At 31.9% G+C, this 26,708-nt stretch overlaps 1 protein-coding gene across 2 annotated transcripts in view; it reads right to left on the bottom strand.

The window, feature by feature from the left end:
- The window catches only part of LOC118195019 (dual oxidase-like), a 511,368-nt gene that overhangs the window by 78,662 nt on the left and 405,998 nt on the right, over positions 1-26,708 (bottom strand). For both annotated transcript variants that reach the window (XM_035366249.2, XM_035366251.2), the window contains exons 11-13: positions 15,453-15,625; positions 13,821-14,002; positions 9,455-9,573 (exon numbers count right to left, since the gene is read on the bottom strand). In XM_035366249.2, the coding sequence (XP_035222140.1) occupies positions 9,455-9,573; positions 13,821-14,002; positions 15,453-15,625 (474 nt within the window). The remainder of the gene's footprint in view (positions 1-9,454; positions 9,574-13,820; positions 14,003-15,452; positions 15,626-26,708) is intronic.

Here is a 26,708-nt window from a genome sequence, read left to right as displayed (position 1 = left end):
CTAGTAAACTTTAAATGTGATTATTTAGCCGTACTAGCATTCTAAACACAATAGTTAGAGCTATTTGCTTCTAAGATAATGCAAGTGGAACTAATTTTCGTTTTCCGTTTAAAATTTGTATAAATTATCTGCATAATTGTAATAAATTAGAATCTGCTTTTAAATTATATAATTTATATATATTATTATATTTTATATATTATATTATATATATTATTATATTATTATATTATATTATATATATTATTATATTATATAATATATATATAAATTATATAATTATAACAACTAAATTACGGATTTTTCATTTATATATAATTTATGACGTCTCATTTTATGATTATTTGACAAAATTTAAAAGTTTTTTCACCGTTTCTTATCAAGTAGATACGTAAAACTTGAAATCTCCCACACTTTTCATGATTTTGTGCTTGAAAGGAATTCTAGCATCCCTTTACAGAATATTATGAATAATTATAATAATAATTATTTAACCTGACTCTGTATTCTAAATTTTTTCTTGACATAAACAGATATGCAATGCCACAACTAAGCAGTATTAGTTAGTACAAAAGCAAAAGATCTAAAATAGGAAAGATTTTGCAAGACAAAATTAATCTCAGCGGAAAATACCACAATTCACAGGAAAAAAAAAAAAAAAAAAAAAAAACCAATTATAACAGGAAGATATAACTTATCCAATGCAACAATCACTAATTACATGTGATTAAATAAAACCTGAAATGTGACAATCATGTTATATTTAAATTAAAATTAGTTGAATTTGTATAAAAATAATGCAAGCAAGAAAATAAAAAAATGTGCAATTAAATTATTTTCTTTTTTGTTTAATATATTTTATGCAGCCATGCAGGTAGTATAATATATGTATAGATAATGCTTCTTTGGGAAAAGCAACAAAATTTCTGGATGGACTACAAGGTACTATAAATGGGCTAAGAGAAATAAATCTTTAACATCCCTGCTAAAAATGCCCCGTAGAAACCCATAAATTTTTTTTACGGGGAATTGGCCTACGGGTACCCGTACAGCTCTGTGGGTACCCGTAGGCCAAATCCACGTAAAAACCCACAGACAGAAACCCGTACAACTGTTCGGGTACCCGTAGGCCAAATCCCCGTAAAATCCCATAGAAAGAAACCCGTACGGTTGTACGGATACCCGTAGGCCAAATCCCCGTAAAAACCCATAGAAAGAAACCCGTACGGTTATACGGGTACCCGTAGGCCAAATCCCCGTAAAAACCCATAGAAAGAAACCCGTACGGTTATACGGGTACCCGTAGGCCAAATCCCCGTAAAAACCCATAGAAAGAAACCCGTACGGTTGTACGGGTACCCGTAGGCCAAATACCCATAAAAACCCATAAAAAGAAACCTGTACATTTGTACGGGTACCCATAGGCCGAATACCCGTAAAAACCCATAGAAAGAAACCTGCACGGCTGTATAGGTACCTGTTGGCGAAATACTCGTAAAAAACCTGTAAACGGAAACCTGTAAACTGTATGGTTACGAGTAGGCCAAATCTCTGTAGAACTGTAGGCACTATAAATAAAATCCCAGTAAAAACCCATAGCCAAAAATCAAAACTTTATATGCATATCCATTGGCCAAATTTCCATTAAAAAAATGGATATTCCGTAGGTCTCTGCCTCGTAAAAACCAGTAAACAAAAGCATGTACACCTATACAGGCACCCATACGCCAAATCCAGTAAAAACCACTACACAAAAATCCACAGACCAATAAAGGTACCTCTTGGAAAAATCGCTGCACAAAACCCATAAACAGAACCAATAGCATTATACCATAGTAAAGTATCCATACATAGAATCGTACATAGAACGGGTATCCATATACAGAATCCCTATAAAAAACAATACACAAAAATAGAACTGTAAATCAAATTTCCATAAAAACATAAACCAGCAGAAGTACATAATTAGCACTGATGAAATGTACAGAACTAAATTGCGGAGAAAGCATGTAAAGTAATTTTAAATAAAACTCAATGCGAATAAATAAAAATTTTAAAATATCTAGAAGCCTACGAGCCCGTTCTTCTTAATGCACGTCAATATCTATAAACATATTACAAAATATTTGTATAAATTCTCTTTACAAAATTTTAAACTACCTTTATATAATTCTGAAAATAAAATGAATAGAAAGATAATAACCAAAGTCATGATTCACAACCATCGAATGATATATGTACATATATATATGTAAGAAAAATAAGGAATATGCAAAAGATTGAATTAGCAGCGTAAAATTAATTTTCCTTCTCTATTCTAAAAACAGTAATCTTTCTGCACTGCATCATTTGGAAATTAATTCATGTCATATGACTCTTACATAATTTGATGTTGTAAAAGAAACTAAAACTCAAACAGCCAATAGTAATTTTACAGCAGTATTAACTATCAAAGACGAGTAAAAATGCATCGAGAACCAAAATTATCTCCGTCTGAATTAAGATTTCACCCTTAATGTAACGCATTTGCTTTTTACGCTTTGTATTAGCTGGATTGCAGTCTTGTCTGCTCCTTGTTTCTTACTACACATTTATCAAAAATGTTAATTTTTGGAATAGGCATAAATAATGTGCCAACTTGTTTGTGGCTGCAACATATTTGCTGAAAGAAAAGTTGAATTAAATCTACCTCGACTGCCAAATTTCTTATTCATTGTGGATTGGAGTTTCAACATCTCTAAGCCATCAAAATTCTTGCTGTTCATTACGGATTCAGCTGCTTGTATTCGACTACAGAATCTATTACATATATATATAATATCATTTCATTTGATAGTTGCGGATCATTACTTTGACTGTATATATATTATTGATTTCATTATAAATATATACATATAGTACTGTACCTCACTGCATATATTTGTATTTCAGTTCTTTAATTGGGAAATTAAACAATTGTGTTTAATCACATCAGCTTGTTTAACAATTTGATACCTAATGAGAAATATATTGCCAAAGGATTGTACTTTCTAGCATCTGCTTAAATTTTAAGTTACCTTCAATGCACTAAACCAAATTAAAAAACAAAACTAGAAGAAACCCAAATTTTCAGGAAGAGAAACATTATTAACAAGCAAGCAAAAAGAATACGGGACTTGCAAATTAGAAACTTAACATATAGTTCAAATTTAGCATAATTGCTATTCCCTTAAAGCTCGCTTACCAATGATAATAACACCCTGCAGCTTATTATGACATGCATACACATAGATGTTTTGCGTGGAAGAAAGGATGAATCCAAGAATATAATGTAGTGAAGAAATAATAATATACAAACACTGTGTCGACCCCTTATTACAATACTTTGAATGTTACCTGTATCTCTCAAAAGATAAATGAAACATGAAGATAACATATAATAAACTTAATAGTACCCAAAATACAATAAATTATATTGTAACAAAATGAATTTTAAAAAATTTGCAAGTTTCAACAAATACCAATTCTCAACGCACAGTTCGGGAATTAAGAAAATATCGGTTGATCTTTACATTATGGTAACTTGGCGTTTTTTGGCGAAAATTTGGCGACCAACTCTTTTACAGCAACTTTCTATTTTTTTTTCCCCGCCGCCATTTTGTCTTCACGAAGTAAAGACATGTTTCTTTTCTTTTTATCTACTGAACACTTCTTCCAACAATCTACTAGCCGAATTACACTTATGCTAGAAATTTTATCTACAAGACTGCTTAATCATGACAAATATTCACTGCAAAATTGGGAAAAAGTGCACAATACCATACTCCTTACGCGTTTTTCAAAATAACACATACACATAAACCATGTACACGCCGATTTATTTTTACTTAAAAAAACATCCCAGAATTGCACAAAAATGGCATTGCGCACACTCTTCACTATATCCATGTACACTGCTTTTTTCTCATAAATTAGAAAAATTTCACGAAAATACATGACAATTTTCTCAATCTTTAAACCCGGTAAAAAGAACATATATGAAATTAACTGATCGCGAAAAAGTATTTACCCTTTCCAAATATGAACATTTCCACATATAAAATAAATAAAATATCCAAAAACTTTTACCTCTAAATCATCTATTACATTATACACGTCACCAACGAATTCATACCACAACCATTACAAATACTTAGTGTCAGATATTTAAATTATTTCCATGCACGTTTACTTCAACTAAAACGTATACCAAATTCCTACAAACATAAAATTCACAAAATAACTATCATTTAATTAAAATATAATTAAATTCAAAAACACTACTTAAAATATAAATGAGCACATACATTAAATTAATACATACATAAATACCCATTTCGAATTCACTTTAGTTACGGCCATGGGATTCAAAAATTCACGAACACTGTTTCACACAACACAGAATAAAGCCAAATACAAAATTTCCAGATTTTTTCCCGATTTCCCCCCTTTTCCGATTAAAGAACCGTAATTTGTCCATTAATATCACATGACATATCCCATGATCTCTCATTTCCCTCACACAAAATAATGCGTAATCGGAACTGAGTACTGCTCACATTATTACAAAAGTCCCAGGTAGTAACCTATATCGCCTCCAAAATGTCGCCAAACTACCAGTTACCATATTGTAAAGATCAACCAAAATATCTCATAGCGTATAATGTTTTATTCCGTATCTCACTTTTAGTGCTATATAATCTTCCACAGATTTTATATAAATAAAATCTATAACATAATGGGTATTTATAGTATATGTAGTTCTTGATGTAAAAAAGATAAACTTTCGTACTGTAAAAATTCCATCTATGTGAATAAGTATGAATATACTCATATACACATAATTATACTAAATAACTAATTTAATGAAACTAAATTCCTATAGAAAAATGGGGAAAGTGTAGAATCGCCCACTGCTTGGCATGTTTTTAAGAATTGCACATACTCGGTATCCATGTACACATCGACCTATTTTCACTTAAAAAAACATCTCAGAATTGAACAAAAATGCCATTGTGCACTCCTTTGACTTTATTCATGTACACATCAACCTATTTTCACTTTAAAAGTCAAAAGAAAATTGACAAAAATCCAATTCCTTTTACTTTTGTACAAAGTGCCAAATAAATAAGTGGGCGATTCTGCACTTTACCCGAAAAAATATATAAAAATACTATTTACCTATATATATTAATAATTTATTATTACACAAGGTTTTTCATATATCATCTCAAGGGAACATAAATTTAATTAAAGCGATGCATTATTGGAATAAATTTGAGTCAGTGTTTTAGGTGCAAGTTATTTAGATTTCTATTGTAGAAAGAATACTTGAAATAATGTATAGAAATATTATTTTGAACCATAAAAATTCTCAATAGTAAAATTTAAAGTACTGAAAAGATAGCTGTTGTTTTTGACAGTAGATTATATAATATAAAAATACCTCATGCTGAGCATTTTCTGAAATTACAATGCTAAATGAAATTGATATAGTGCAGTATTTAGCAATAATAACTTTTTGTAAACAAATGTGGCTATATTCGCTTAATTGTAATGACAGTAATTTTAACTGCATTTGTATAAGGCTGTACAGAAGATTTATTTATATGGGTTTTCATCCGCAGAGAACAACCGGATTCCCTGTGGAAGTGATTCCGAAAATAATGTTTAAATATTAATCTAACTATATTTGAAAGCAATGCTATAACAGTGCCCTTATAAGACTCATGATCCAAAAAGCTTTGGTTTTAAATGTCTCGTAAAAACTTTCAATTACTTCTGCAAAATTCATACCCACGTAAAAATTACTACAGCGAAGTCAATTGATTATACAGCAAAACGTTCCTAAAACAATCAACTCCACAATTCGAGATAATGCGAGTTTCCTGTAGCCTGACAAAACTATGAATGATTTTTAAGTTCTGTTATTTAATTATTGTCCTGACAAATGTGCCATTATCAGAGGTGGTCATTTAAGAAAATAACCACTATATGAGGTTTCAACTAAATGTAATTTTTTTCAAATAAATAATTCACTTTTTATACTCCCAAGACTAGTACATTTAATATTACATAAATCTTATTCACAAATCTATTTCTATTTCAAAAGCAATTTATGAAAAACACATTTGAAATTTTCTTCATCAAACTAATAATAATGAAAATTAAAGTATGCATAAAAATGATTATATGTGTTTTAACAAAATAGCACAAAATATTTAATGTAAAAATGTGGTTCTAGTCTCATACTTGTAAAGAAAAATAGACCAAAAAGAAAAAACAATGTAAGCTACTATGATCATCTAAATTTTCACATAATTTTAGTAGTGGAAAAAAGATTCCTTAAGCTTGTATGTCTTGTCTACCCCATTCAATAAGTAATAAACACATTAAATACTTCAATGTTTATTTCATTAATAAAACTTACCTTTTTTGCTTGCGAAATATAATTAATACATTTTTTAAAACATAAAAAAACATTCTTTTTGCTTGGCCACATCACATTAGTCGAAAAATTCAAAATTGAATCATGCAAGATCATTTTTAAGTAAGGTATGCTCAAATTTATTAGTACATAATATTCAAATGATAAAGCATCTACATGAACAAGCTTTAAAAAAGTATTTCTAAACTGTAATCAAAAAATTAAATTTTCCAAAATACAGTTTCAGTAGAATGCAAAAAAACTACATTTCTGCATCTGCACACTGAAACAAATTATCAAGTCTGAAATTATCACTTTTCAGTCTTTAAGCACATTGTTTTTCAGGATAAAAGTAAAGATGGAAAATCAATTTCACGCTCAGAAAGCAACGTTCTCTCAAACATTAGACACGATTACACGTGCATGGCTTTAGTTGTATATTCATAGTCAGTGCTGGTATTTTATTATTTATTACTAATTTCTAAACAGTAAAACATAGTAAAATTTGTAATACAGTAAATCCTAGTAAATAATATATTGCATTACTACAACCACGAAGAAAATAACACCACCATCACACAACAATAACTAGAGCGGCGCCATATTGCTTGTTTGGGAAACTTCTGAGAGTGGAAGAGGGAGGGAGAATTTTTTTCTTCACGTCAGCGTTAACAGGGAGAAAAGTTTTGCGATTGTGAATGAACTTGTTCGCGTTAAAGAGATGTTGGTTGATACCGGTGTTTATTTGTAATATCAGAAATGTAAGTGCTTATGTGTGTGTATTCAGAGAACCAACTCGTAGCAAAAACCACCTCCCTAAGACGACCGCCTCTGAAAGAAACAAGTATTTCTGAAAACATAAGTATACTTTGGTATTGAATATTGCCTCTGTAAGGCGACCATTCACAAAGAAAATTCTGCAAGTGTGTCTGGTCGCCTTAGAGAGATTCATTCCGTAGATGAAATCTCCCTAAGACGACCACCTCTAAAAGATAAACGTATCTCTGAGAACGTGAGTATCTATTGGTATTGAGCATCACCTCTCTAAGGCGACCACTTGCAAAGATGAATTTTTATTTGCGGCTGGTCGCCTTGGAGAGACCTCGTTGTGTGTGGTGTATATTACTGTTATTGTTTCCGAAAAAAAATTTAAATAAAAAAATAGCATATTTAGTAAAAACCCTCTCTAAAACGACCACTTGCGTTTACAGGTTACTCTGGTGGTCTTAAAGAGATCATATTTTCATTCTGTTAATTTTATTGTTTACAAGAAGTATATTAACGTCAGATAAAAAAATAGCACAAACCCATATAAACCAACAGAAGATTTATTATTATATTGATACCAGTAAGAAAACCAGCAAAAGCCAATATAAACCTATAGAAACCAGTACAAAGTTCTGCTATTGAATGTTGGTTGTATGGGTGTCAATTGATACCAGTAAGAAAAACCCACAGAGATCAATAGAAACCAGTAAAAGTCAATAGAAACCATCAAAAATTCTGTAGGTACCAGTAGAAAGTTTTACTGGTTTCTATGGGTCATTTTGAAACCAGTAAAAAAAACCCACAGAGACCAACAGAAACCAGTAAAAGTCAATAAAATCCCATAAAATCTTATGGGTACCCATAAAAAGTTTTACTGGTTTCTATGGGGCATTTTTAGTAGGGATGATTTCTTAAAACAAATAATTTCGTGAAAAAAGTAAATCTAACAATTAGACTTTCTAATAAATTGACAAGAGGTGAAAAGATACACAACAGGTATTAAGTCCTGAAGAATTATTCAAAAAGATATTCGCAGAGCTTTGACACTCTGTTGTTCTAAATAAATCTTTGCTGATATTAACTGCGAACTGTCTAAGATATTTATTATTTTCTAAGTGTCTCGTCTTTAGAATTGACCTGACACTTTTTTTGATATGCTGATAGATTTTATATGGTTAGGGGCTACTTATGTCATATCAGAAAATGAATGTTGGCTCTAGGAATGCTCATCACTCTTTCCATTTCTACTACTACCTTAAAGCAGAAACCATAAGAAGTTGTGAATTATACTGAAAGGCGAAATACTTAAATTGCACTTAAGTCAAGGGACTCAGCAAAGGATTTGGTCTTCTATAATTTTCAGAAAGCCTCGATGTATCGTAATATGGAGTCAACAAGTTGGCAAAATTATTCGACAGGCTGCCCTCAAACCTTTCAGTAAATCTCATAATTGTATTACATTGAACAGAATTATATTGCTTTTAGTTTCTAGTGGATCTTATAAATTGTCAAAAAGTTTAGATCGAGAGCCTGTTAACAGTTGCAAAACACCGTAAGGGCTCGAACAGTAATTTCGAATGCAGATTTATAAGAACCTGTATACTCTCCCGAATACATGCACTGTACTCGTAGCCTGTTTGTGATCTATAATCACTTGTTCCAGTCGAAATGAACTCAAGCCTAATATGGAACGTAATATAGCCCATCTTTCAGTTTCTACGTGCAGAAATACACTCCGTGCTTTCCAAATCTCACTGTTGAAAATGTACACTTAGAAAAGCCGAAAACATTATGATCTTAGACATCGTACGATGATCTTTGTAGCATCAACAGTCATGTCCTGCTTAAACTCATGATGTTTTCTGCATACAGCCATATTGATTTAACAACCAGCTAGAAATGAAAGTTTTTGATATTTCGCATACGTAGAATCATTCTGAATTTTTTATTCAAAGCATTGTTCTTTATAAAATGTTGCTGTTCTTAGTTTGATTCTATTCGTGACGTTTTCTTTTTTAATATACATATTTAAACTTTTATTAACAATATGCAAGTTTTGCAAAATTACTATTGAACATAATACTATTCAGTATATTAACCGTGATGATGTTAACTAATAAATTTGCTGAAAATGTGAAATAGTTTGGAATTTCTACTCACACTAGAAAACTCAAAACTTTCAGATAATTTTATCCATTTTGTGCTACTGTAAGTTAATGGAGAGAAGTGAACATTCCTTACCTTCTTTCCAAAAGAAAATATTTTTCTGTACATCTGGGTCTTTAATACCAGTAGCGTGAATCAGCACATCTCGTAACTTCAGTTTTTTTATCTCTTCGATTTCTGATTCTGTAAAAATACTAAAAATATTCTGATAATTATGTGATCACTAAAGAAAACATAAAATTATGTCACAATAACACCCCGAACAAATACTAATTCAGAAGTAAAACAACAACAATCAGCGTTATATTTTCAAAATTTTCACAGGACTAGCTTCGATGGTTTTACCGAACCACCATCCTCAGCTGCAAAACCGCAAATGAATATGATAGGAAACAATGATTAGCTAAAAAAAGAAAGCTTGCACAAGACTAAGCATGTGGCGCCATCTGTTGATGAAACCAGAACTAAAACATAATTTCTTTAAAGGCCGAAGCCAAAGATGGATTGTAATTAGGATCGTTAACTAGAACAGAAAGATTTTTTGAATGTTAAATGCCTCTAGAAGATCCAGTTCTCCAATGGAAGATGTTTTTTGAATAATTTTGGCAGCAGAAAAATTGAAAGTGTGATTTTCGGATCAACAAATGTTGAGCAACAGAAGACTTCTGTATTTCCTTTTTTCTAACATATGCCTCATGTTCCTTGAGGCGAAATTTTTTGGCTCTCTTAGTTTGGCCAATGTAAATTAAACCGCACTGGGAAGGAATCCTATAAATACCCCAGGAATTCATATCCGGAATGGGGTCCTTGAGTATGGAACTCGGAGTTTTATTGATGGGAGAATAAACAACTCGAAAGTTAAATTTCTGAAAAATATGTGCAACTTTATAGCTAATTGATGGAAAGAAGGGAATGACAACAGAATTTTTATAATCTCGTAAAACAAGAGTGTGCCTTTTGGTGTGTTGAGATGAGAATTTGTTAACTGCTTGATTAATAATGTTGGGTGAAAAGCCCTTGTCAATAACTATTGCCTTTAAATAATTTAGTTCTTCATCAAGGGATAGTTTGGAAGAGCAAACTTGAAGAGCACGGAAAACATAGGAATAAAATGAAGCTAACTTTTGTTTAGTCGGATGGCATGATTAAGGCAAAACGATGAAGTTTTACGGTAAACCGTAGTACTGAAGTTGGATGTGTTACGTGTGACCAGAATGACGAGAAACAGAAGAGAATTGCAAGTCTCAAGTTTATCATTATTCCTGCTATTCAGTTCACTTTTGAACTTGAGACTTGCAATTCTCTTCTGTTTCTCGTCATTCTGGTCACACGTAACACATCCAACTTCAGTACTATGGTTTACGTAAACCTTCATCGGTTTGCCTTCCACCACACTTTAAATAATGCCATCCGACTAAACAAAAGTTAGCTTCATTTTATTCCTATGTTTTTCGTGCTCTTCAAGTTTGCTCCTCCAAACTATCCCTTGATGAAGAACTAAATTATTTAAAGGCAATAGCTATTGACAGGGGCTTTTCACCCAACATTATTAATAAAGCAATTAAAAAATTCGCATGTCAACACACTAAAAGTCACACTCTTGTTTTAGGATATTATAAAAATTCTGTTGTCATTCCCTTCTTTCCATCAATTAGCTATAAAGTTGCACATATTTTGCAGAAATTTAACTTTCGGGTTGTTTATTCTCCCAACAATAAAATTCAGAGTTCCATACTCAAGGACCGCATTCCGGATATGAACTCCTGGGGTATTTATAGGATTCCTTGCCAGTGTGGTTTAATTTACATTGGCGAAACTAAGAGAGTCTTAAAATTTCGCGTCAAGGAACATGAGGCGTATGTTAGAAAAAAGGAAATACAGAAGTCTTCTGTTGCTCAACATTGTTGGTCCGAAAATCACACTTTCAATTTTTCTGCTGCCAAAATTATTCAAAAAACATCTTCCATTGGAGAACTGGATCTTCTAGAGGCATTTCACATTCAAAAAAATCTTTCTCTTCTGGTTAACGATCCTAATTGCAATCCATCTTTGGCTTCGGCCTTTAAAGAAGTTATGTTTTAGTTCTGGTTTAATCAACAGATGGCGCCACTTGCTTATTCTTGTGCAGGCTTTCTTATCTTATCTAATGATTATTTCCAATCTTGTTCATTTGCGGTTTTGCAGCTGAGGATGGTGGTTCGGTAAAACCATCGAAACTAGGCCTGTGAAAATTTTGAAAATATAACGCTGATTTTTGTTGTTTGACTTCTGAAAGCATCAAATATTCTCAAAAGGGAACAATACTTAAATTACTTAAACTTAACCTTAAAAAAATCAGCAAAAGACAGTTAATGAGTTATTTATGTAAATTATACAAAGTACTATAAGAGGAAAGTATTTTGTTTAGATCAAAATAATTCTCTTTTAAATGATGAGAAGGAGATCCACTAAGTCATTTCTTATTATAAAACTAATTTGAGCTTTTTGTAAAAATTGACATTTTGCTATACAACACCAGTTCATCGGACTTAAGACATTCGGAAATTTCAAATTTGAGATATTTTATTCTTCTTTCCACATCAAGTAAAATTATTAAGCTTGTTCTTGTTTGTTTTGCTCTTTTATTACTTCGTTGATTTTAAGGATATTTTTCATTGAAATTATAATTTATTGCAAATGGTTTGACAAAAAAAAATTTAATAATGTGTATCGCTTAGGTAACTTCAATTTTTTATTATTAAAAATGGTATTTTCGTTTAATTTTAATTCATCAAAACAGGTTAATTTTAGGGAAATAAATAATTATTTCTTTGTTTAATTTTAATACAATAAAACGAGAACTAGAATTACATGCTCCGATTTAGAAACTTGAGCAAATAAATATTACTTTCGTTTGTTTACTAAAACAAAAATAGGTTGTTATAAGTTGCATCCCTTGCTTTACAATAACCGTAGCCCCCCATTCGTATAGGATCAACTTAGATTGAGTATCCAGTCTCAGTTAATCTAGCTTTAGGAGCTCTAATGTATAGAATACCCCACAAGTCCAGCATCACAGTAGAGTTTAATGTTTCTGCTTAATATTATACGCTTGTATACGTTCACATCAATAACATGTCCATATGATCCCACTGCCAGAACAGCGTTCCAAATTACCAAGAAAGTCACTGCCCCAGATACCACAGGTAATCGAGATTCTACTGTAATTTCATTTTATTTCTAGAAAAAGACGTTTAAACATCAACCCTTCATTTATTCCCACTGAAATGCAAGATAGTTCCCCTAACATGTTTGGCCATAACAATGAATCAACAACCAAATGATAACTGTAAAATTTAGTTAAAAATGTGAACGAAATTATTAATATCTTTCTAATTTAATAAACGCAGTCTTTGCTAAAAAACTAATTTAGTTAAAACTTTATGAAAGTGAATGCATCAAAATTAATGATTACATATATAATGTATTAAAATTAATGATTACATATATGTAATGTAATAAAATTAATGACTAAGTTTAAAATTTTTACTATTTGCTCCTATGAATACTTGTAATTTCTAATTTTTTTTAATATTTAGAATGTTTACTTCTTTTTCTTGAAAGTTCTGATAAAAAGCATTAGTTAATTCAAAAAATTTGAAATCATTTGAGTAAATATTCCTCAGTTACTGTAACGGCGAACATGCATTTAAAATTCTAAAATTTGAAAACGAAAGCCTGCGATGTCATCGTCAAGGGAAATTTCAAATCTATTCCTTTATCACGAATTTACTTTGCTATTTTAAAATTGCCAAGGTTTATGGATGCTTTACAGAACACTCATATATTACATTACATTACCAGACATGTATTTACGAGCACCAGTATTTTATATTGAAGTGTTTTAGAAATGCCATCTTTTTTCTTGCTTCCCTCCCTTCACGCGATACCATGTTTAAAATGGGCTGCAATGCGGTTAAGCTATCTTAGAGTAATTTGTGCTGGAGGTTTTTTTATCAGCGGTGTGTCTAGCGTGTGCTAAGTTCCCAGCTAGAGTGAGGTTCTGAATGCACAATGAATTGCTGTAGATCTCAAAATGATAACAGTGTCTCAAACGATAGCATTAGCACGTCTAGGATGTATCTGAGTCGAAGACATGAGATGAATGATTTCGTCAGTCGACGTTCATTTATACGGCTACTGCTGTTGCGCGGATAGGTTAAGTGAGAAGAGCGTGTTAAGAAAATGTTATTCTCTCACGGTATCTTCCCCGCGGAGATTTTGTTCGCGACGTATTGATCGCAAAGTTTTTGCCGGATTTCGTTGCGTTGTCCAGAGTTCCGTGTAATGATCAATAGCGATATGTGCAGTACCCTGGGAGCTAACGATTAATCCTATAACTCTGGACTTATGGGGCATCCTGTACTTGAAAGCAATGTGAAAGATATTAAAAGCACTGTACCCGTTGGCTGTGTTCTCAAACCAAAAGCGGTCAGCATCCCTCAATCGCTCAAACTGCTCTTTGATGATTCTTCTGAATAATGGTCCTGGTCGACCATCAAGTTCTGTTTCCAACATGCCTCCTATGTATAAGTCAATGTTTTCCATGTTACCATCATAAGCCTTATTTAGTGCTTCGAACATCTAAAGAAAGAAAACAACAGAAAAGTGTTATGATCAAAGAACCGAAGTAATCAGTACAAAAAAGTTAGGGAAAGCTTTAAATGAACTAAGCATTTTCAAAATTTAAAGAGAGGTAGATGAAGAAATGAAACCGAAAAACACAGCTAATAAAACTGACTTGTACATCTGAGATAACGAGTATCTTTAAGGACTAACATATAGATGTGTTTGGAACGCTATCAGGCGCATAATGACAAATATCCCCAGTATTTAAGGATGTGACTTGGAATAATAAACGGAGATTATTTAAAGAATTTTTTAGTATTACATGCTTCAAAATATCTTCCCCTTAATCGTTTTGCAGTTCATTTAACATTGGGACCAAATACACGATATTTGAAAGGATACTTTTCCGCATTATATTTATGCTAGAGTTTTAAGATAGTGAGCGAGTAAATTATGATCACTCGAAGCCACCAGGTCATCGAAGTCTTTTTCACAGTTACCGATCGTATTTTCACGAAATCCTAGAGGTGGTTTTAAGATGGCCAAAAGTATGAAATAATAAATATGCTACGAATGTGTATTAGGAAGTCCTTCATCAACGCTGTTATTACATTTTCTTGCAGGGAAAGGGGGAATATAAAGTAGAAATTTCAGACTACATCCTTGAATCAGATGCGCTAGTAAGGTTATTGAACAAGCTTCTAGTACAATACTAAATTGCGTATCTTTGTCAACTGTTCATTGTTAAATTTAAATTTGACTGTTCTATTTCTTTGCACCACCACGAGTTGTAGTTATTATAGCACAAGCATGCCCTTATGTTCGGAGCTCTGTTTAAATCAAAAGGTTATTATAACCTTCTTAAGACTTTGTCTTTCATCTCAGACACAGCGATAACTCGCTTAACGTCTGTTAGAGTTATACGACTAAAATAGTATTACCAGATCAAATGTAACCTTATAAAATAAATATGTAAATACTCTGATTAAACAACAGAACTTGTCTCTTATTTAAAAACAAAATAGAACTAAAAGTAGTTTAATTCAAATGAAATTTAAATAATTGATATTTAATAATTAGCGCAATTTACCTATTAGGAAACCGGTGTAAATTCATTTTAAGGCACCATCCAATAAAATAAAAATATTTCACTCAATTCAAGATCTCAAAGTCAAGAAGATTTCATTTAAATACAAATTTATAATGAATTCACATTACTTAAATATCTGAAAATGGGGGGAAAAAAGAGAAGATTATAAAATTACTTAAATTCGTAGAAATGTAAACAAATTTATTAGATTTTTATAAAATAAAATGCAATATTAAGCTAACTCAAATACAAATTCTGAAGTATACATGGAAAAAAAAACTTGAACCACGTTCATAATAAGTTCTCCTTATAATAGCAAATTTATGAACTATGTCTAAATTTTAGAAAGGAAAGAAAACATATATCTATATTTACCTCTGGTTTTAGCTCATACAATTTAGGATTGATTTCAGACCAATTGCCCAGAACTGGTAGCTGGAAGTAATGGCGAACTGTATTATAATCGGGCAACCCATTGTCTCGTCCACGCATAATGTTTAAAGCTGCCAAATCTCGTCTTGTGAAGTCCATGGGACCGAATAATTTATCTGCGAATATGAAATATTTTCATACTTTAGATATCTTAAATTGTATACTCATTTTACATACTTCCATTATCTTAACCAGATTAGTCCCTTTCAGCAAGCCAATTGAGACACAGTGAATAAAAGAAGAAAATACTAAAAAAGTCTAGATTTAAGTAAAAATCAGCCTTAGATGGCGTCGATTTTGAAGAAAAAAAAAAACTCTGTTAAAAGGGCGATCACATTTCGATACATCTTCTGCAAAAGTAATTTTTTTTTCGTTGAAGTAGAAGAATTCCACATTCGAAATCGACGAAATTTCAACCAAAGCCAATACAAAGTTGCTTTGTTTACCTAACTTTAAATTTTATATTGCCGTGTTTCTGTTTCAAGCAGAAGGAAAGTCATTATAATTTTACCCAAAAAATTTAGATGTGTTTCACGTTTTTTAAGAAATTTTCTGACTGTTTTCATAATTTTGCAAACATAATCGACACATTATAAGGAGAAGGTTGCTTTAAATCTAATACTCAAATTAGAGGTAAAATTAAATAAAGGTCATCTTAAGACATATTGGACTCTTATAATCCCGTTTTGGCCTATAATAATACGTAAGAAATGTGGCTTACGTATTATTGGCTATTATTACGTATTATTGGCGTGGCTTAATTGCTACAAGAGTTTAACAAAAGTTTAACCGACAATAAAACCAAACCTAAGCATTATGTTTCTGCGCTAGCGTTGGATTTTGTATCGTAAAGATTCCGTTTGCCTTCGTTATATTTTAATAGCATTGTTTCTGCTATTTGGATATTTTGTGCAGTCATAATATCATATAAGGCTTCTCTCGTACGCACACCGAATGATAATATATACGTAATGCATTAATTTTCATACTAAAGCCTTACCGGTCAGAGTGGAGTGTGTGATGGGCCCCTGGAATTAGCGGGCTGTTTTTGTGGAAGGAAATAGACCGGGTTCTCAAAAACTGCAAGACTGGTCAAGGGTCTCTCTCAGACATTCTGGGGGTTTTCCTTTCCGTAAGCAGTCAGTCATGCGGTGGCAACAGTTAATAACTTATCGAGATGTCCTGGTGGCATACATACGTTTACACGTAAACTGTGCTTTAGGTTACTTTGTTACCAGGGAATTCATGTACTATATTACGTTCGCTATTCATTTTGAAGATAAATATTTTTTGCTATAAAGATTTATTTCATCAATTATAAAATATCCTTGTTTACTAGACATGCCCAAAAGTTATTTTGCTGTGAGTAAAATTAATCACTTCGACTGCCATTTTATGATTCCCCCCTAACATTTATGTCGCATAATTTTAAGAACAGAAAGATTGATTATATATGAAGACATAAGTCCTTTAAAGGAAAAATTAACATCTAAATTCATTTATTATCGTACAACGGAAGAAGGCGGAGTAGCAACCTTCCCTTTTCAGCAATTACTTCCTGATGATCAAGATACATATCGCAAGATTTCGCTCACCAGGCAAACTGGAGCTTAAACTTCCAGGCTGACTGCTCATTAAGCTTTAATAGATTTCAAAGAAAAATATAAAATGTAAAGTAAAAATTGTAGCTCAACAAAGTCGTTAACTTTGATGACGAAGTTGTTCCAATTATTTTGTGACATATTTGCATATAACATATCACTCTTATAGCATATAGAACTTAAAATGAGGATAATAAAAATGGAAAACTTCGGAAAATAAAATTATAATATAATTTTTCTCATTATTATATGCAACTTTGCTTACTAGTAATTTGTATTAGTATTTTAAAAAAGAAAAGATCTCATTAATCAAATACAAAATCATTGATCAAGATGATACTTTTCCTTTAATTCTCATTTGCAATTTTGCTTACTAATAATCTGTATTAATATTTAAAAAAAAAAAAAAAAGAAAAGATCGCCTTAATCAAATACGAAATCTGTGATCAAGGTGATACTGTTCCTTCTCTAATTGTTGCTTAGATTAATGCGTGTACTTTTCAGGAATATCATGATTACAATGAATCGTAAACTACACTGAACAAAAAATTTTTACTAGTTTCCTATAGTTTTGCTGCTAAATATACGGATTATGTAGAAAATAACAATGAAACTTTAAAATTAGTTATCATTCTCAAAATAATTAAAAGTGTCCAAAATGAGTCACTTTTCAATTTGGGGGGCCTTTTGATGCCAAATATGATGTCCATATTGTCACATACTTTCGTACTGGTTTTGCGAGTAATTCTCCATCTCACTAACATTTTCACTCGCTGCAAAATTCTTTACAGCAAAATGAATCAATAAATAACAGCATTAAAGAATATAGTAAATACAAAAGAAACTATTATAAGATTAATATGTGAGAGATGGAGAAAACGTTCACATTCCGAAACCACACCATCAAGTTTTGTATTAATCTGTTCAAGTAGATCTTCGAAATTGAATCAAACGATTTTAATTGTTAAATTTGTCTTTAGCGTAATCTTTTGTTTACTTGTGTGTTTTCATTTTCTTTCTCCCCACCATTTACATGTAGGGGTATTATTTACTTGACTATTGCTCAGTGCTAGTGGATCTTTAAGTATAACATCTTTGTAAGCTTGCAAAGCTAAATTCGTCAAATAAATAAATAAGCAAAGCTAAATAATATTTTTAAATTTCTCATATAATTTAAATTAGTAAGATCCACTTTTAGTTAATATCTCTGAATCATTCAGTTATCTGGCACTATCAATCTCTCCACAGAACGCAGATATCAGCTTTGTGTAGAAGAAATAGCGAAGCATTTTACAGATATAAAACTTATTGTTTTGACAGAGGTGTTATTCTTGCCATTAATGTTACCTAAACAATAAATATTATAATATATTGGAGTGTGATACCTTGCAATGATATTTCTGAGGGAATAGATGTGCGTGAAAAAGAAGCTGGCTTAATCAAGTTCTGAACAAAACGAAAATCGATTGTTTAGCCACATCTTACACTAATTGTAAATTTGCCATTAAATGTGAATAGCCTGTGCACCATTTAGTCTTTTATATATTTTAGGCTTTCTTTATTATTCCAGGTGTTTCGGCCACCAGAGCTCTCTGCCTCTCTGTGAGATATTATTTCGCAATGCGCAGATTGTATGTGCAGCTCGCATTTTGTTCTTGCATTCTTAAAACCGCTAATTGTAACTCTGTCGTTTTACTTTGTGCTGTGTTGTGTTCGAAAGTTCAAACTCCCGAATAAAGGTAAATTTACAGTCCACTCGCATTGATGTATTCTTAGGTTTATTAATTTAAAGTTAAGATACCGCTTCGCTACATTATTTGGTCGTCCTACGCCGGAGCTTCGAAGAAAAACCGCGCTTGTGAATAAGAATTCTAAGTGTCCGTAATGGAGTTGATAATGCAATTTCGGTTTAGAATTCTCAAGAGTTACGCAATGGATACAGTGTACGAGGTGAGTGAAATAGTTAACGCATTTTAATTGCATTTGAGATTTCATTATTGCTACTATTTTTGTGTTTAAAGTATGAGTAAAATCGGGAATTTAGAATATTTTCAAAATGTCAGATATAGAAAAAAAGCGAAAGAGAATTTTGAAAACACAGTTAACGAAATTCATCGATAGAATAGATTATGATAACTTAGATAATGCTGAAGCTGAATTAATATTAGAAAAATATGAAATCTTTAAGGAAGATTTTAAATCTCTATTTACAGAAATTTATACAAATTGTGATGATGATAAAATAGACACTTTCGTTGAGGAAGAACAGTCGATTTTAGAGGAAATTGAGGAGGTTCACTTAAAAATTATTCGTAAGTTAAAGATTTACAAGATCGTAAATGCAAATGGCGATAACCCTGTCATACCTGAATCAATCTCTGAAAGTTTAAAGTTACCGAAATTATCTTTACCCACATTTAGCGGAAATTTAACTGAATGGATAACATTTAAAGATTTATTTAACGCTAGTGTTCGCAACAATCCAAATCTTTCTGGAGCTCAAAAATTACAATATTTAAAGAGTTCTTTGAAAAATGATGCTTATCGCATTATTCAGTCAATTCCCATAGCTGATCAAAATTTCAGTATTGCTTGGAATTTACTAGAAGAAAGATTTTCTAATAATAGAGAACAGATATTTGATTTTATTAAAAGAATTCTTAACGTTTCACAAATACAAACGGAATCTGCATCATCGATATTAAGTTTAGTAGATAACGTAAACGAAATAACTCGCTCATTGGAAATATTAGATCAAAGGATAGATAATTTTAGTGATACTTTGTTGTTGTATATTATTTTGCAAAAACTTGACGTTTCGACAAAGTTGTGGTGGGAGCGTCAATTTAAAAAAAGACGAAATACCAAAGTTGAATGACTTGATAGAATTTTTGAAGAATTACGCTAGAACATTACAGAACAGTAAACCTTTAATTAGTAAAACGCATAAATCAGATAAACCAGTGTATAATAGGGTTACTTCTCTGATTACTAATTCTACTTGCTTATTTTGTAAAGAAGATCATTTTTTATACAGGTGTTCTAATTTTTTTAATTTACCAGTGCAAAAACCAATAGAGTTTGTTAAGACTAATAAACTTTGTTTTAATTGCTTGTCTAATGTCCATAAAGTTAAAATGTGTAAGAGAGCAAATACCTGCAAGCATTGTTTTAAGCATCATAGCATTTTGCAATTAGAAAATCATTTCAAACCAAAAAATGCATCGAGATTCCCTTCACCGGAAGCACAAGTGTTTGTTCCGAAATCGCAAATTAAACCAGAAAACAACTTGAGTGAGGTTTCACCAACTGTTTGTGCAAACAACCATGAAAATCAACATTTTGGAGCTCATGATAATGGTAAACATAGTCATGTACTTTTGTGTACTGCTTTAATTAAGGTTTAAACCTCAAAAAATGAATTCATAAATTGTAGATGTTTACTAGATTCAGGTACTGAAAAATCATTCATTCGTCGGAAAACAGCTATCAATTTAGGATTGAGCATAAAGGATTCGAAGATATAAGTGTCATGCTTAGGTACTTTCAATACAACTACTACTGGAGAAGTTGAGTTGTTGTTTACACCTCATTTTAATACTAATTACAGAATTTCAACGTCCGCTTACATAATAGACAAAATTACAGGAAACATTCCATGTGTAACATTACCTTTGAATTTATATGAAAGTTTCGAAGATTTAACTTTAGCAGATCCTACATTTCATGAATCGGGAGAAATTGATATTTTATTTGGAGTTAATGTATTCCTTAGTTTAATCAATGGCGAGGTAATTAAAAGGAGCAAAAATCTTCCATTTGCATGTTGTTCTGAGTTAGGATGGGTAATTGCTGGAACTACACATTTTGAATTCCCAAACCGTAAGCAGGTTTCAGTCAATACGCTAAACGTAAACACGGAGGAATTAGTTAAATCATTTTGGGATTTGGAACAAATTCCCACATCGAAACCTTTAACTAAAGAGAAAAGATTGTGTGAAAATCATTTCGTGGAAAATCACGTGCGTAGTGAGAAGGATCGTTTTTCAGTAAAACTGCCATTCAAGCCTAAAAGAAATGAGTTGGGTAATTCCAGACCATCAGCCTTTCGCAAGTTTCTTAGTCTAGAACAAAAATTAATAAAAACTCCTGAAGTATATCAACAGTATAAAGACTTCATGTCCGAATATTTATCACTTGGACACATGGAAGAATTATCCGATGATAATCCAGATAAAGTAAATTTTCATTATTATATACCTCATCATCACGTGCTAAAAGAATCCAGTCTTACCACAAAATTACGCGTCGTTTTCAATGCTAGTGCCAAAACTACATCAGGGATATCGCTTAATGACACGCTAATGAATGGTCCCAAGGTACAAGACGACTTATTTACTATTCTTTTGAGGTTTAGATGCTATCCCATAGCCATTACTAGCGACTTATTAAAAATGTATCGACAAGTTCAAATTCACGATGAAGATCGCGATTACCAAAAAATATTTTGGAGAGATGATCCATCGAAGCCGATTAAAACTTACAGGTTGTGCACAGTTACGTACGGCACTACTTCCGCTTCATACCTGGCTACTCGCGTACTCAAACAACTAACAATTGACGAAGGAGCTAAATTCCCAAAGGCAGCTGAAATAATATTACACAATTGTTGTATTGATGATGTCCTATTTGGTTCAGACACAGTAGAAGACGCAGTAGAGTTAATTTCACAACTGAGTGAACTTTTACAAAAAGGTGGCTTTCAATTGCATAAATGGTGTACAAATGATCGCTCGATTTTGGAAACTGCTTTGAGTGCTCGGAACTCAAATTCTTCATGTACAGTAGTTGATACTAAATCAATAAAATTATTGGGTTTGGAGTGTTATCCAACGCAAGACAAGTTTACTTGTCACTTTGGAAATCTCGAAAACAGAGAGTATTCTACTAAAAGAATAATTTTATCTTCTATTTCGAAAATCTTTGATCCACTTGGTTGGTTAGCACCTTTTATAGTTGCAGCAAAAATCTTGCTTCAAGACATATGGAAATTACAAATCTCGTGGGATGATCCCTTGCCAGATGAAATCAAAGATGGAAAATCTATTGTGAAGATATCGCAAATATTGAATCCATTCATATTCCTAGGAGAGTATTATTGCACAAATCTACAAATATAGAACTTCATTGTTTCTGTGACGCATCAGAGAAAGCTTACGCCGCAGTGATTTATTTAAAGTCTTCAAATCATTCTTCAATTTCGGTGCAGCTACTAACATCAAAAACTCGCGTAGCTCCCCTGAAAGTAATCTCTATTCCTCGTTTAGAACTCTGCTCTGCAGTTCTATTAGTGCATTTGGTTCAAGCTGTGAAGAATTCATTGCAAATTCATGTTGACAGTATTTACGCATGGAGTGATTCAATGATAGTTTTGTCCTGGATACAATCAGAACCAACACGCTGGCAAACATTTGTAGCCAACCGCGTTTCAGAAATTCAATCAGTCTTACCTTCATCGCATTGGAATCACATAAAAAGAAAGGAGAATCCAGCTGATTGCGCATCAAGAGGTCTTTTGCCTTCAGAGCTTTCTACTCATGACTTGTGGTGGACAGGTCCTCAGGGGCTTAATTCAAATAATATTCCGTTCTCTATCAACTTACCATTTTCAGAAGAGTCTTTAAGGGAACAACGGAAAAATATTTCTTGTTCAATTGGAACAGTCGCTTCGCAAATTCCAGTCCTTAATGAAGTTTCATCATTTTTGAAACTTAAAAGAATCATCCCTTGGTGTTTTCGGTTTGCGAATAATTCAGCTAAATCTACCGCAACAAGAATTAAGGGTTACCTTAAAACCGAAGAATTGCAATACGCTAGAAATGCAATTGTTAGAGTAGTTCAAATGGATGAGTTTTTTAACGAATATAATCTTCTGAAAAATAATCAACCGTTAATCTCAAATAGTAAGATCCTTTCTTTGAACTCCTTTATCGATAAGAATGGACTTATACGCGTTGGAGGAAGATTAAGACAATCCAACATCGCGCAGGACAGAAAATATCCTATTTTGTTGCCCAAGAAACATCACATAACACAGATTATAGTGAATCATTTTCATGAATCCCCTCTTCATGCTGCCTCCCTGCTATTGCTATCAGTAATTAGATGAGAATATTGGATAATCCACGCTAGGTCAGTTGTAAGACAACAGATTTGGAAATGTGTGAAATGTCATCGTGTACGAGCTAAAACATCTATCCAGATAATGTCTGATTTACCATCGTCTAGAGTCGTTCCGTCAAAGGTTTTCTCCGAAGTTGGAATTGACTACAAATCTACAAAGTTACATCTCAGTCAAATCTACAAAGTTACATCTCAAGCGAACCATAGGTGAAACAACTTCTAACGCAAGAAGAATTTACGACATTGCTAGCTCAAATTGAAGCTTGTTTAAATTCGCGACCTTTGTGTCCTCTGTCTGAAGATCCATCAGAATTTTCTGCACTTACGCCAGGCCATTTTTTAATTGGTACCCCGCTAACTGCCTTACCAGAAGAAAGTTTACACGATCAAAAAATTCCTATATTGCAACGTTGGAAGCTTGTTGAGAAAATGTTTCAAAGCTTTTGGAAAAGATGGTCCAATGAATACATTTCTAATTTGCAACGACGTTCAAAATGGTTGAAAGTGCAACCTAATTTAAAGGTTAATGATTTAGTTATCATAAAGGAAGACAATTTACCCCCGCTATAATGGAAATTAGGAAGAATGCTGGAAGTTTTTCCTAGCTCAGATAATATTGTGCGTATCGTGAAGATCAAAACTGCTAATAGAGTTTTCAAAAGGCCAATTCACAAACTTAGTGTTTTGCCTATCAATGGTTAAGTGTTTTTCCCTAAAGCATTATAACATTGTACTTTGCTTTAACTATAATTAAGTTCCTGAATTGTATCAAGGCTTCTGTGCATCTGTTTTGAGAACAATTTAGTTTGATTGCATAATTTCACATTATGTTTTCTTGTGAATATTTTAATGATACATTTTTGCATAATTTAATATTGTTATGATAATTTCATTTTGTATAGCTATTTAGTTTGAAACGATGTTTCAACGCCGGGCGGAATTTTTCGGCCACCAGAGCTCTCTGCCTGTGAGATATTATTTCGCAATGCGCAGATTGTATGCGCAGCTCGCATTTTGTTCTTGCATTCTTAAAACCGCTAATTGTAACTCTGTCGTTTTACTTTGTGCTGTGTTGTGTTCGAAAGTTCAAACTCCCGAATAAAGGTAAATTTACAGTCCACTCGCATTGATGTATTCTTAGGTTTATTAATTTAAAGTTGAGATACCGCTTCGCTACACCAGGTATAATAATTATGTTCAATATCATTTACAAATCAATTTACAAATCATAAAAGGCAGTATTTTGTGTTTTTTGAAAAATGAAAGAGTTAACAGAAATTTTATCGAGATTCTTATATTTTAATTTGAGCATATATCATGGAAGGTGGAGAAATCGTGTTACAGTTTAGAAACACATCGCTGATAGAAATGTATATGAAGATATAAAATACAGTCTTCACGGGTTAGCTTGAGCTCCACAAAAACACAAATGCAGAGAAACCTTAAGAAACTTTATAAGCATATCATTCGACTAGCAAGAGAACTATAAATAATTTTGCTAATTCAGTTTCTGAAAGTGCTATACATCAGTTTTGGAAAATATGAAATTTAAGAGAGAATAGTTTAAAAAAAAGAACAAGTGTTTTCATCTCTTACTGCATGAACTCAGAAGTACATTAATTAGTTGATGACACAGAAAGCTAATAAATACTATTTTGAGAAGAAAGAAAAGATAATTTTTAGGCAAATATGAATATTTTGTTAGGGAGGGGAAATTTATACATTTAGCTACAGAACATTTTATAAATATATTGTGAAATAAACAGCTTCACATATAAGTATAAATGATAAAATAGGAATTTAATCTATTTTATCATTTATAATATATAAAAATGAAATATATAAAATTAATGTTTGCAAAATCCGACACACCGGTAAAGTCTCCGATCAACGCATAGTTGTTAGTAGTTATCCTTTTAGGAAATCCAAATCATATGCGTATTGTCGGCAGCTGAAGAGTTCGGCACGCTAATACAACATGAACATACATGGAGAATTCTTATTCCTATTTCAGGTTATTTTTACTTTAATCTAATTTGAAAAAAAAAAATCGATCACAAACGAGACTCATTAAAATCAAAACTCCTGCTAGTTACAAACCGGAAATAAATAAAAGCAAAAAACGAACATTTCTTGATTAGGTTATTTTGACGGCTGACTGCCAGCAACTTCACTAACAGTGGGGGTGTAAAGAATCAAAGTTGGAGCCGTCAGTCTGGCAATCAGGGATAGTTTACATGTAAAGAATTTAACTAAGAAAGATGAATGGATAGCTCTCGACTTTTCTATGAAACAAAACAAAATTTTCATTTATATTTGAATAGCAGTATTCAGCTATTTAACAATAACTAAACTTTCTCTTTATTTGCTTGTAGCTATGTTCTTGATACATGATGTTTAAAAACTATTTCCTTTGAAACAAGATGCATTTTATTTATATTTAAACCGTAGAGCATTTTAAAAGAAAAGATATTACAGTTATTTTTTCAACTAGCTATAACTCAAGTTCTCCCTCTCTGTCCTCCTCCCCTTTATTTTTATTTTATTTTTTTTTTTTTTTTCAATTTCTGTTCTATAAACGTTTGAAAGTTTTAAGGTTTTGCCAGATTCCTTTGGTTTTCGACGTTTTAATGATTATTATGATTAGTCTTTAAAGTTATGACTAGTGATATATATATAAAAGACTTAGCAATATTGATGGCATAACGTAAAGTGTAGATACTTAATTTGGCAGCTAAGACAGATCAAATATCCTTCTTTATTACAGTAAACATGTTGAGGCCACAAACAACTTGGCATATTACATGTGACGATTTTAAAATGTTTATGTTTTTGATAGCTTTGCAGTAAGAAGTAAGCAGTCGGTATATAAAGCAAGTGCATAAAGTATATAAAGCAAGTGTATAAAGCAATCGGGAAGAAATATTATTTCAGAATGAGTTAGTTTTGGTTCTCAATGCTTTTGATTCGATAATTAATACTGAGGTAAAATTATTATTGGCGGCTTGAGTTCTATTTCCATCATCAGTGTTATGTAAGTATCATATGACTTGGAATAGTCTCGAAATGTCGCAGTGCAAAAAAGGTTACTATTTTGAGAATAAAGAGGTGAAAATACTCAAATTAAAATTAAGCATGGAAGAGCTATTGCTAATTTAAATTACAATTTATCTTTTATATATTTTTATCTTACATATTAATGTGCAAAATATAAAACATGAAGCACAAGTATTGAACTTAATTAGAGTCAATTGGCAATAGCTATTCAAATTCAGAAATTTTAATTCAACACATCTCCGCTTCGAAGATACGATTTGCACCATTTTGCGTCAATCTGTGGCATGTTAAATTACTCTTTCCCTGCAACTTCTCTGTGCTGCATTATCTTTAGTCCAATTTTAGCCAGGATTAACAC

The sequence above is a fragment of the Stegodyphus dumicola genome, chromosome 2 (genome assembly GCF_044657685.1).
Source record: "Stegodyphus dumicola isolate Sdum_Otavi_A_Nest chromosome 2, ASM4465768v1".
Taxonomy (NCBI): domain Eukaryota; kingdom Metazoa; phylum Arthropoda; class Arachnida; order Araneae; family Eresidae; genus Stegodyphus; species Stegodyphus dumicola.
The sequence above is the reverse complement of the archived record's forward strand: the minus strand, read 5'-3'. Positions and strand labels throughout refer to the sequence as shown.